General features: G+C 43.8%; 1 protein-coding gene across 2 annotated transcripts in view; it reads left to right on the top strand.

Moving 5' to 3' along the window:
- Positions 1–13424, top strand: part of SNX29 (sorting nexin 29) — a 1353458-nt gene that overhangs the window by 109650 nt on the left and 1230384 nt on the right. For both annotated transcript variants that reach the window (XM_069210178.1, XM_069210180.1), the window contains exon 5: positions 8400–8580. In XM_069210178.1, coding sequence (XP_069066279.1) covers positions 8400–8580 — 181 coding nt within the window. The remainder of the gene's footprint in view (positions 1–8399; positions 8581–13424) is intronic.

Genomic DNA, 13424 nt, shown 5'->3' with positions numbered 1-13424 from the left:
CAATCCTATTCATTGAAGTGATTAGCTCTCTAGTTTTGCATTTGTCATAGACTGTGTGGACAGTCACCATGTGTAGCGTAGTTTTCTTTTTGCCATTATGTAAATCATAAAACATGATTTGGAAAAGACAATACATTTGCACAGCCTAAGCCTGTTGGTTCATGGGATTGTCTTCCACTTCTTCGCTTGTGTCTTCAAAGCCATCATCAATGTTGTTGGCGTCTGTTGCGAACTCAAGAACTTTAGTTTGTAAGTTTTGCTTTGCTGATAAAACGTGAAGACAACATCAGCCATTCTTGTTGACTCCCATGAAATCTAAATCTTTCTGCACATTTGTTAAAATGGTTCCTGCTAATTTTACTGCATCCTGTGATCTTATTTTGGCAACAAGAACTTCAGGAGTCAAATCAGCTGAGAACACCATAAGTGGTTTAATCAATGTTGACCATTATTTCTCTGAGCTCATGGAATGTGAAGCCGTAGCCAGCACTCAAAAATGACTTTAAAACTTAATTTGCTTTTTCAAAGAGTGCAAACTTAACTGAAGGCTGGCAGGTACGTTGCTGCTGGGAGCTCATTGTACATTCATATTTTCGAATGTGTACATGCATGCAGTTCGTTTGGGCATACAATACATTCACCTCGCTGTTTATATCAGCTACTCAGGTGAAAAGTTCATCTTGGAAGAAACTAGCTACAGATAAAAACATGTTTGCCCTTTAAGACTCACATACTCTGTACTTTGTTCTCTCGTCAATCCCTTTGGCCCTTGTTCTGATTAAACCACAGATAATACATTTAAGATCTTCTGCTTTCTGATTAGTTGTTGGCGGTGGACAAGGGGTAGCCATCGATCTTCTAAGTGGATGGGCATTGGGTTTGGTTGTCATCGCTTTGTAGGAAGACTCAGATTCTTGTTGTGATTCACTGGTTTCTGCTATTTTGTTGCAAAAGTTTTCCTGTTTTTTTTTCATTGTATATGACTTGTAGCACTTGTTTTTACAATGATATAATATTTGACCCTCTTTACCCATCAGTTTCAATCTTTTGTGAACTTCGTCTTGACATATTTCTGCAGCATCTCAAACTCTCTTCTGTCCAGCTGCAGTTGATATTAGCCATTCTTTCGGATTATTTTGGGATATGACACATTTTTCTTTGTAGAAGGAGTCCTCACTCTGTCAGGAGGTAAAGATCCTCTGCTACTTCCTTCTTTGCTCATGTTTACGAATTTCAATCAACAGAAAACCTGAAACAAAAACAATAATAAAATAAATTACCAATATGGTGGCTAAAACACATCATTATAGAGCTGCCACTTTAGAAAATGACAGAAGAGTTGCTCTGAGGATATAGTTCTTGCCTCTATAAGACTACTTGACCCCTAAAACCTATGTTTTGACACCAAAATCAAGTATATAGGTCTTGTGGTTCCTGAAATATTACATCATCAGTGAAAGACACCCAGTATTTTTTAAAATGTCGTCCAGAAAAAATTGGCCCAGATTAGCAATGTCTACCCAGGCTAAATTACTTCTGTAATGATACAAAAACACAAATCAAAAATACAAATCTCTGGTGGCCCCCCACGAAGAAGACTGGACAGTATATAGTTGTTATATATGTAAAGGTTTGTATTACACTCATTAAGAGACCAGTTTGTCTTGTCCATAAACTATTTGACACTGTATTGTACTGCACTGTGAATGGATGAAGTTCAAGGTCACAGAGGATATAGGTTGTGACACCAGATGTGTAGGCTATGTGTGAGGGTCAGCAAAGTATGCCTGTCAAGAAGACAGTTATGCATCTCAGAGTGCACACAGAGATTGCATGACAGAATACAGAGTGGCTGTGATTCAAGGTGTTTGGGACACAATGGTGGCATGCTCAAGGCACAATTTACAGCACCATAATTTTGTGGTCTGCTTACTATTGAGAAGGGCTCCATGTAGAGGGCTTTTCCGTCCCAACAAATACATTGCATTCTCAATTGTTTTCCAGGTATTGGTGCCTTTTTTGTTGGTCTTTGTTATAAAGAACATCCTATAATGATCTGAGTCATGGATTCTGAGGCGTATGTAACAATTGATTATCCTTTGATTTTTGCTTCTTTAATAAGTGTTAGAATTGGCATCATTTGCAGGGTCTCCTTTAACTTTTTGCCTCTACTTCCCAGGATGCTTCTGTGTGCTGGACCCTTTGCTGTTGTGTTTGCTCTAGACACTTTTTTTGTATAAATTATATGTGCACATTGGCTTATCGATGATTGGCATATTTGATTTACTAGTAAGTCCCTTGAAAAGTGCACTAGAGGCGCCCAGGGCCTGTAAGTCAAATGCTAGTAGTGGGCCTGCAGCACTGGTTGTGCCACCCACATTAGTAGCCCTGTAAACATGGCTCAGTCCTGCCACTGCTGTGTGTGTGAGTGCAGTTTTAAACTGCCAATTCAACTTGGCAAGTGTACCTACTTGCCAGGCCTAAACCTTCCCTTTTTATACATGTAAGGCACCCCTAAGGTAGGCCCTGGATAGCCCCATGGGCAGGGTGCAGTGTGTGTTAAAAGTGGGACATGTACGTTTGTGGTTTACACGTCCTGACAGTGAAATACTGCCAAATGTGTTTTTCACTGTCGCAAGGCAGATTAACATGGGCGCTGCTTTAAATGTTATTAAAGCGCAGATTCCCTTACGGAGCAGATAGACGTGAAGTTTGGGGTCTCTGAACTCACAATTTAAAAATACATATTTTAGTGAAGTTGGTTTTTAGATTTTGTGTTTGAAAATGCCGCTTTTAAACCATTCTGTGACTCTGCTTGTTTGTGGGGTATTTGTCCGGGTCAGTTTGACAGTTTGGCTGTTTGCACCTCTCCTCTAGACAGTGACACAAAGGGAGCTGAGGTGTAGCCTGCATATCCTGATGGGCCATCTGGGCTGAGGGGAAGGGAGGAGTGGTCACTTACACCCAAAAGGGCTGTGCCGTCCTCACACAATGCAGTCTCCAACCCCCTGGTGTGGGTCCGGGGCCTGGCCTGGGCAAGGCAGGATCTTGAAAACAACTGAGACTTCTCTTTGAAGTAGGCCTTCTTCAAGGGCAGAACGGGGTATAAGAAGAGCACCCAAAACCCCTGAAAATCAGAATACGTCTGGAACCAAGGAGAAGTGCTGGAGAGCTGGAGGAGGAGTACTGTCCCTTTGCCTGTGACTGTGCTTTGCTGGGTTGGCCTGTATTAGCTGTTTCTGCCTGAGAGAGAATAAAGACTGACTTTTGTGTGACTTCCCACTGGTTAAGAATCTCCAAGGGCATGAGCTCAGCTTGCCTCATGTTGTTGAAGTCTCATGGACAACAAAGACTTCTCTCTGCCAGCACCTGGGCTTTCTGCTGAGAGTTGTGCTTGGCAAGTGTTGCCATAACCTGTCTCTGGGCCCTTGAAAAGTGAATCTGGTGGAAAAGGACAGAAATCCACGCAAAGACCGCCGTGCAGGGAAACGTTCGATGCATCACCCGCCTCACAGCTGATAAATGACGCGCTGCCGGCCTTGTGGCTAAAATTGACGCTCCATCGCGGCTTAGAGATTGACGCAACGCAGCTGGAGAAATAATGTGTTACACCCGCAGCAGCTGCTGTTAATGACACAAGCCCCCACGCAGCACAGTTTGTTAACACCGTGCGACCGGATTTCAACACAACATCGCTGGGCGCGGAAAATCAATGCAAAGCCAGTTCGGAACTGAGGTGCCCGTCCAGGATCGACGCATCGCTCTCTTGCAGGAGAGAAGAAACAACGCACACCAACCTGACCGGAGGAGGAACGACGCACGGTCTCGCTTGCGAGTGGGAAATCGACGCATCACTGGCCTTTTTTTGACACACACTCACCCATGCGGCTTTATTTTGACTCTATCCAGGTACCTTTGTGCAATAACAGCATTTTCACAGTTTTCTAAGGATTACGACTCTTATTCTTTTTAAAATTCAAACCTTGACTTGTGTTTGTCAGATTTTTATCGTTCTGATCGGGTTTTGTTTAGATAATTATGAACTATTTTTCTAAACCTGTGTTGTGTACTTTTGTTGTGGGTTCACTGCGTTACTCTGTGTGTTTGTACAAATACTTTACTCCTTGCTTCAGAAGTTAAGCCTGCGTGCTCATGCCAAGGTACCAAGGGGGTGAGCAGGGGTTAACTGAGGGTGATTCTCCTTTGCCCTGACTAGAGTGAGGGTCCTTGCTTTGTCAGGGGGGTAACCTGACTGCCAGCCAAAGACCCCATTTCTAACAATAAGAAACTTTAGCCAACAGATTTTTAGTGTGTTGATTAAGATTTGTGGGTGCTGCTTTAAGTATATCTGACATTTACCTAAATACTATGCAATTTATGCAAAAATAATAAAAAGGTTTGAAGTAAAAATAGGTGTATAAAAGTATTTTTTGTTCTTTACAGCTATACTTATACAAAAGACACTAAATTGGACTGGAACTTTAAGTATATCTGACATTTACCTAAATACTGTGCAATTTATGCAAAAATAATAAAAATGTTTGAAGTAAAAATAGGTGTATAAAAGTACTTTTTGTTCTTTACAGCTATACTTATACAAAAGACATTAAATCGGACTGGAACTAAGTCATCACCGTTGTTATTCCTCTGCTTTGTATCAAGAGACAACATTACTATGAGATGTTAATCGTATTTTCCTACGGGGGCAGGCATGTAATGTCATTTTCTCCTTGTGGAAATATATTAAATATCACGAAGTACCTCCTTTTACACTCATTCGCTCCAGATCACTGAACAGGACTCCTGAATAAAATGACATATTCCAACCAGCACTGTGTTCATTACACTGGTCTTGTCAGCTAGTGCTGTTGGCAGCAGTTCTAAAAGTTTAAAGAACGCAAAAAATAACAGGTAGTGCCACTAACTATATGGGTTGCTTACACATTGAAAAAATCTCTAGGCACAAATGTGGCAGCACAGTCCTGGGTGGCATGACTCTTCTCACGCCAGCTTGGGCGTCATCCCTGGAGGCAGTGCATAGGGTTGAGGCGTTGGGCAGTAATGTTCAGGGCCAGAGGTGGATGTAAGTGGGGTGATCACCTGTGGCAAAATATGACACTGAACCTAGCTCTATATTTTTACAGTGATGCATATGTAAATGTACAGTGTTGCATATGACATCTAACTTCCACACCGTTCGTGCACTTCTTGCGCCAAAATACTATGGCCTTCCTGAAAAGTTAAAAAAGCCAACTAGGTGTAGCCAACTTCACCCATGTTATAATGACATAGCACATGGACTGTGATACTGAAAACTGAGGGAGTTAAAAATATATTCCTTTTTACAATAAGTTTCTTATTTCTTACTGTAATATTGGTGGTATGTTTTTTACACGTAGCACCTTAATGTATATTTCCCTATGACTGACTTCCTTGTAAGGCCCAGCTACTGAATGTGAGGAGGTTTTTATACTCGTAACTACCTCTGCTTCTGCTGTTTGGGAAGTGCTCTAACTCAACTACTCCTCACTTCCAAACATCATTGTGCATCCCCAAAGACTGTCAGATAGATTACTAACAGCAGTTCAATAGTGGACTTCTAGGTGATTGGCTTAGTCAAAGCCAAAGTCACTTCTGCCAAATGGCTAATGATGAATCGAGTGTTGCAATGGTTAGTGGAAAATTGGTTTGAAAAATTAAACCGTAAGACAGGGTTAAACATACAAAGTAAAACAGTTATCCAAGAAGTATTTAAGGTTCAAAACATTGTCTTCTTATTTAGTTCTACTTTGAGCCAGCTGAGGGGGGAGTCTGTTCCAAGATAAACCTCTCAGATGCTGGGTCTGCTAGCCAAAGCTCGTGATAAGATTGAAAGCTGGAGTAGTTTAGGTGGTCAGAGATGTGCACGAATAATGGGTTTGTTCCTGTGCATGTAGGCTGCTGAGATCGGTTAGCGAAATATGAGTAAAGGCGTTGGTACAGTTGTGATTAGTGCTGCATGTACATTGGCACTGGGAGGCTGAGGTGTAATTGGCCAAATGCACATCTGCAATATTTGTCTTGTACTACCCATTCTTATGAAAGTGGGTGTCCCATTTTCGTCACATACATGCATGCCAACTGCATCCTAGTGGTGCTGCTGATTGTTGGAAGCAGAAGAGATTCAGCTGTGAATTAGGAAGCTGTATTGCAGGCATTAACAAGACGTGAAAGGGACATGGTAGTTGTCTTACACTTGTTAGTGTATGCATATATTCCTGGCAAAACTGAGTATTGCATAAATAAATAAATACTTAATTGTGTGTTTAACTGGAATTTTACTAGGGCCCTTAGGTGGTTGGTGGCATACACATTAATGAAGTGATTTCTTAATATCCAGCTGTGTTTTTTTAAAAAATACATTGGGGGTCATTACAACCCTGGCGGACGGTGTTAAAGCGGCGGTAAGACCGCCAACAGGCTGGCGGTCTTTATTTTAGTATTATGACCATGGCGGTTACCGCCATGGTCATCCGCCACTTCCCCGTTCCGCCCGCCAGGGCTGGAGACCTGGGTCTCCAGCCCGGTGGCCGTGACAATACCGCCGCCGGTATTGTGACCCGGCTTACCGCCGTGGATTTCCAGCGGTAGGAACCGCCATGAAATCCATGGCGGTAAGCACTATCAGTGCCAGGGAATTCCTTCCCTAGCACTGATAGGGGTCTCCCCCACCCCCCATCCCCACCCCGACTCCCTCCCCTACACCCCCCACCACCCCTGCCACCCCCCAAAGGTGGCAGGGTCCCCCTCCCCACACCCGACCCCCGACATTACCTTACACATACACACCCGACACTCACGCAGGCACCACCAACACACATACACGCACACACACCGACATACATGCCAACATCCACACACACAGTCAGACACCCACATTCACGCACACATTTCCGAAACACGCAACACCCCCGCAAGCATACACGCACTCACACACCCCCCTACATACACAGACGCACACCCCCATGCACCCACACAACACACAACACCCCCCCACCCCCCTCCCCTAACGGATGATCGACTTACCTGTTCCGTCGATCCTCCGGGAGGGGACGGGAGCCATGGGGGCGGCTCCGCCAACACCACACCGCCAACAGAACACCGCCGTGCAGAATCACAGGACGTGATTAGCTTGGCGGTGTTCTGTTGGCGTGGCGGTGGAGCAACCTCTACTTCCCCGCCGCCCGCAAGTATGGCTGTTGGCGGCTCTCCGTCGGAAAAACGACGGAGAGCAGCCAACGGTCATAATACGCCGAGCGGCAAACCGCCACTACTGGGGGTCTTCCGCACGGCGGTCCCTCGGAGGTCTTCTTAAAAGACCGCTGAGGTTGTAATGACCACCTTAGTTTCTATAAGGAGACAAAAAATACAACATCAAAAAGGTCACGTGCATCAAATCATTGGCAGTTGGAACTCAGCAGTATCCAGTAGTTGTATCATCGGAACAGAGCTAACAGTCATTTGTAACCAGCATACCAATGCTACAGTCTGCACAAGTTGAAGAGAATTATAAAAGGCATAGCTCCCCGAACGGCACATGCTTCCCAAACTTCAGAAAGACCTAGACAGATGCAAAGATACCAAATAACATATCTGCCCAGTACGTGAGTATTCAGGCTGTGGCAGATTCTAGCACTGGATCATCTCCCTTCCTCGATAGGTTTGTTGGGAGAGGGTCCCAGAAGGGTCTAGGGGGTAAGGTGTCAAGGTGCAGATTAGTAAATGTGTCTACTGCATCATTGCAATAAATCAGCCCTCCCCAGTCCTCTCTTTGGCAGGGACCCCTTTCATGATACTGGGCTTTAAGCACTATGTTTCTCAAGGCATGTTTTGTGGTCATTTCCATAATCTACTGTACAACAGTGCATTGAACAAAAAGTACGGGAGAACACAAGTGTAAGTTTTGTCTTTTTGAGGAAGCAATCAATCATTCTTGATATGAGTGAAAATCATTCTTGATTAGTTACTTGTTGCTTGTCCCATTCATTAAAAGGTGTTATCATATCACTTCTGGGGCCTGATTTAAAATTATTATCTGACACCCTTTAAAAATACCCAGACAGTGTGATTGATTACTGTACACATCTAATTATAACATTGTCATTGAAGAAATTATTTTTCTTTAAAATATGATAAAGAAGTTGAGAGTGGGTAATGCACTGATGTTAATTCCAGAACTAGGTACTAGTTTGAGTCATTCAAAAGTGTAATATTTTCTTTTTCTTTCATCATTTTCTGTATATTAGAGTTAACAAGTTTATTCAATGTAGGCATCCATTGCAACATAATGGGAACATAACTCTTCAGGTGAGGTGTGAATGGAGACAACTGATGGCTCTTCATTATGTTTCTCTTTACAGACCCTGTATTCTGGTGTTATGTGAAAGAGATTTTGAATAAACATGAATTACAGCGATTCTGTTCTCTCAAGGCGATCACAACAGATATTGGGAGAGGGCGAGCATGGTTGCGATGTGCTTTAAATGAACATTCCCTGGAGCGATATGTACATATGCTTCTTGCTGATAAAATTCAACTTAGGTAAGATAGTTCAATTTTACTATGTCTGAAGGAAGATAATTAAATGTTTCATGAGTTGGAAGTAGTAAAAACAATATAGAAAAAATACCCTCTCATATTCTTTGTCATGCCTTTCCTGCCACTATAAGACGTATCCGGCCTCCTATCACTACATTGTACCTGCAAACCTTTTTGAAACAATTCTCCTTCCACACAAATGAAATTGAAAAGAGAGGATGATGTAGAATCAGATTCCTCCTATGTTTGTCATTCTTATGCCTTCAAAGGGTCTAGTGGGAATAGCTGCAGCCTACATTGGTACTTGTGCACACATGAATAATTTTAGTGGGAACTTCCCCCCCAGACATTATATGGGAATGTTGTTTATAGAAGCTGTTGCTTTGTTTTACAGTTTTAAAACAGAGGCTCTTTCATGAGATTTTGCCTGACTCCAACAGGTTCCCCTGCAGTCACATGTCTAGAGGTGTGGCTGGAATGATCTAGAGGTGTATGTCTGATTTGGCAATAGAACTGTATCAACATGGTATATTGAAGCCAGGAAATGTTAATCAAGACCCCTTTTCACTGTTCATAGGCACAATGGTGGTGCAGGATGGAAGGACATAATGCACTAGTGGCCTGATGTGGGCATGTCTCATATCCTGCTTGTGTTGTGGTTTCAAAATGTACTTGACCTTTACATTCTCTTACTTCCTGGTCTGTGCCACCTCCTGAACTGGCCAAGATATCCAATCCTGATCCAAATCCTCCCATGAATTGTTGGTAGTCTTACTACACCAGCAACTTAAAGTGTCTACGAATGTTTTGCTTTTAACTGCTCACACCAGGTAGGAAACTGAATCTGCTGAAAGGAGTATAAGAACTCGTCAGGAACTTTTCAGTGGTCCAAGTCCCATTTGTAGAAATCTGTCATAGAGCTTAGTCAATCTTTTTGGACCACGGGGTTAGGAAACTGTTAATCAAGATTCTATAAATATCCAATGACAGGAGAGAGTCACTCAAGGAGATCTTCTTTTGGGACAGTCCAATGGTTGTTTGATGTCTTTTGACCTGCTGGATACATACCTAAGCATCCAAATTGATAATACCCGGCAACAGTTTTAGTGACCCTTTTCATCCTGCTCTAGTTGTATTGAATCTGTCTTAGAATGTTCAACTGCACTTGCCCCATCACAAGCCTCCTGACTTCTTAGAAAATTTCACTCTGTGTGAGGAGGGGCCAGCCTTGGGATGGAGTGGGCTTGGTGCAGAGCACATTCTGATGCACTTCTACCCACTCTCTACCCCTCCACTAAAAACCAAAAACAAGAATGAAGGCTTCTAAGCCTGCCACGGATCTGGGGATGATTTGCACCCCATAATGGACATCGGCTTTGCAGTGCCTCAGAACACAAGCTGGAAGCCCATACCATGAAGGTGTCTTCAGCTAATCTTTTGTGCCACAGTGTGATTTTAGCTCTTCAACAGGAGACCATGTCAAGGGGGCATCATCGTGTATAACATATCAGTACTGTGTGAGTTCACAAGTCTGCTTTCACTGCCCTCCACCTCCCTTTGCAAGCAGCACATATACTACACTTTCTCATCATAGTGGAAAAGATGACAAATGTTGACTGAAGCAACGGGGAAGAGCACATTGGAAATTGTGACAATTGTCAGGTGTCAGTCCACACAGCAAATGGATCCAGGTATGCTAATACCTTGTAGAGAGCTGCCAACACTTAAAGTCTGCCTTTGTAGTGCAGACCATTGTGGTGTTTCCCAAATGCCTAAAGTACACACTGAGGGCTAGCTCACAGGAAACAAATTAGTAATCAGGTAAGGTCCATAAAAAGGCACAGCTATGGAAGGGCAGTGAATCAGCAGTTTCTTTAGTATGAAATATAGCCTGATAGATAGTTACATTTGCACCAACATTCTCCTTGTTTCCTGCTCTTGTCCACTTAGTTAATTAGACATTTTAATGACCTTGTTGCAGTTGTCTCCATAGTCTCCTTCCTTCATTAGGAGAGTTTGCTTTTGTTCCTTCTTACTTTCTACCCCGCTCTCATCAACTTCTGATCCAGGTGCTTCATCGTTGGTGAGAGGAATTTCCCTCTGACTGAAAGCACTCTCCTGTATTTGTGCCAAATTCTGAGTGATTCGTCATGCTTTTTGAGAAGTTGCTGTTGGGAGATACAGACTATCAGCAACAATGCATAAAGCATAAAACTCACAAGTATCATAAGCACCTCTTCACACCATGTCTCATTTCACCTCCTTTGATGATGTCACTGTTCCCTATCTTGGGGGACCTCTTGCTGTTCATTCTGATATACTGGCAAGTGATGGGGATAGGGAGGTTCCTCTTGGATATATATTTCTGAGGGTGCATCTGGCTGCAAGCACCAGAGCTGGCACATACTTAATAGGATTGCTTAATTGTAAAGAGTTTGTGTGCTACAATTCAGCTCCCCGATTGGCTAATTCATGTCAATTTTTACAATGAGGAGAAAGGGAGATACTGAAATATATATATTTTCCTGTGTATATGCTAATTTCTCCTCATTCTCCATATTTTTGATGTATATTCTAATTGCAGATTCCCTACCTTTAGAATGTTCCCCTGGCACCAGACTGGATTCAGATGTTCTTACAACAGAGCTCCCGCGTGGCACTATGTGGCACCTTGTGGCACCGCTTTGACTTTGTTGTGCCCTGGCATTGCTGGAGTGGAGTCACATGTAGGTGCCTCCAATGCGCACCAACATCAGTTCCTTCTTTTTGCCTTCGAACGAAGATCCAGAGTGCCACTCCCCTTTTTTTTTGGTTGAAAATCTTTCAAAGTAATCTTTCCCAGTGTACAAGGGAACTATTTGCCTACTGAAGACTACAGGGTTGAAACTATGCCAAGACTGCTGGAAACAGATATCAGTGATAGACCCACACGAGGTCTGCCTCTGGTGCTTGGGCTCAGGACAAGATGTGCAAAGAAGGTACCCCTATGCTCCAAATGGCCGTTTGTGACCATGAAGTGAAGCTCTATGTCACAGACTTCACATAATTCTTGCTCCTGCTCCAGGTCTAGGGCACGGAGCTGATCCAGTTCTCGAGGCTCTTCCTGCAACAAGTCTTCTTTGTGGTCAAAGTCATCTCTGATATGTCGTGGTCATGATCAAACTGGAAGCGTAGGAAGTCAAAGCAGGACTCAAGCTCACTATGCCATTCACTGACCAAGGAGAGATTGGGCGGGCATCAAGGTATTAATCGATCTCACTCTCAAACCCTGCTCAAGGAGCCTATCCTGTTCCACAGCAGCTCTTGCTGCGCCGTGAATTTCCCAAGCTGGACCTAGTTCTGTCTGTTCTGGATCCAGGCGACTTGATGGTTGTCTTGCAGGATGCCCATCTTCAAGTGCCCATCCTGCAGACGGACAGACATTACCTACAGTTCAGGTTAGGTCAGGAGCAGTTTCAGTTTGCCCTGCTCCCCTTTGGCCTTACCAGTGGCCTTAGTATGTTCACAAAAGTGATGGTCGCCACCCTTCTTTGGAGGTTAGCGATAACAATTTTTCCCTATCTTACTGCCTGGTTGTTGAAGCAGTCAGTCGTAGACCATCTCCAGAAGATGGTGACCCTTTTGACATATTTGAGGTTTCAACAATGAGATGAAGTCACACCTGATTCCTTGATAGAGGCTTTCTTTTATTGGAAAGTTCTGAACACTGTGCTGTTCTGGGCCTTTCCTCCCTTGCAAAAAGTCCAGGACATTTGAGCTACCATCCTATGTTTCAGCCTTGGTACTTGATCTTGATGAGAGCCTCTCTAAGGGTCCTTGGCCTGCTGGCCTCATGCATCCTTCGTTAGGTGGAATAATATGGAGACTCTTTGGTGGGATCTGAAGTCTCAGTGGACCCAGCAACAATGAAACCTGTCAGATGTCATCCAGGTTTCAGAGGCCACTGCACAAGATCAACAGTGGTAGGTGCTTGACCAGAATGTGACCAGTGGCAGACCCCCTCTTACTTCCCTCCCTGGAGCTTATGGTGGGAACAGATGTCTTTCTGCTGGGCTAGGAAGGTCATCTTGGAGAGATTGAGATCAGAGGACCTACAGAAATCTGTTGGATCAGCAGGCCATCCGCCTGGAGTTGAAGGCCTTCCTGCATCCATCAAGGGATGACCTGTACAAGTTCTCACATAAAACTCACATAAAACTCCACTGCCATGTTTTATTGCAACAAGCAGAGCAGAGTAGAGTGGGGTCTGGGCCTAATACTAGGAGGCCCTTTTTACTCTAGAGTTTGCTCAAACGTCAGAACTTCTGCCTAATCCTAAACCGCCTGGTGGGATTTTAAAATTCTAGGTCAGACGACCTCAGGTGGTGACGCCTGGGGAATCACTATTGGCATTGTGTCCCTAGTAGGCACTATACATATTCTGACAATAGGTAGAGCCCTAGCTGGATTTTTCTTCACTGTTGAGAATGCAGATTGGAACTCTCAACAATGGTGTTTCTAGGTGATGCATTCAGGCTAGGTGGAGCACATGCCCCCTGAATGCCTTTCTGTTCCTGGCTCCCTTGTCCAGAGTTCTAAATAAGATCAGGAACAAGCAGGTTCAAGTCATCCCAAAGGCCTCGGATTGGACCAGAAGAGTGTGGTATCCGGAACTGCTGGCCTGAGCATCTCATGTTAAATCAAGCTACCACTTCCGGAGAGTCTTTTGTTGCAGCAGCAGGGCAGGGTCCTTTACCTCCATGCATGGAGATTGAGTAGTGGCAATAGACTGCGTTCAATCACCTTCTGAGGTTATGATCTTATCTTTGCGGCCAGGAGCATCTGTACATAATCTGTTTACTCAGGGC

Source organism: Pleurodeles waltl, chromosome 10 (genome assembly GCF_031143425.1).
Source record: "Pleurodeles waltl isolate 20211129_DDA chromosome 10, aPleWal1.hap1.20221129, whole genome shotgun sequence".
Classification (NCBI taxonomy): domain Eukaryota; kingdom Metazoa; phylum Chordata; class Amphibia; order Caudata; family Salamandridae; genus Pleurodeles; species Pleurodeles waltl.
The sequence above is the reverse complement of the archived record's forward strand: the minus strand, read 5'-3'. Positions and strand labels throughout refer to the sequence as shown.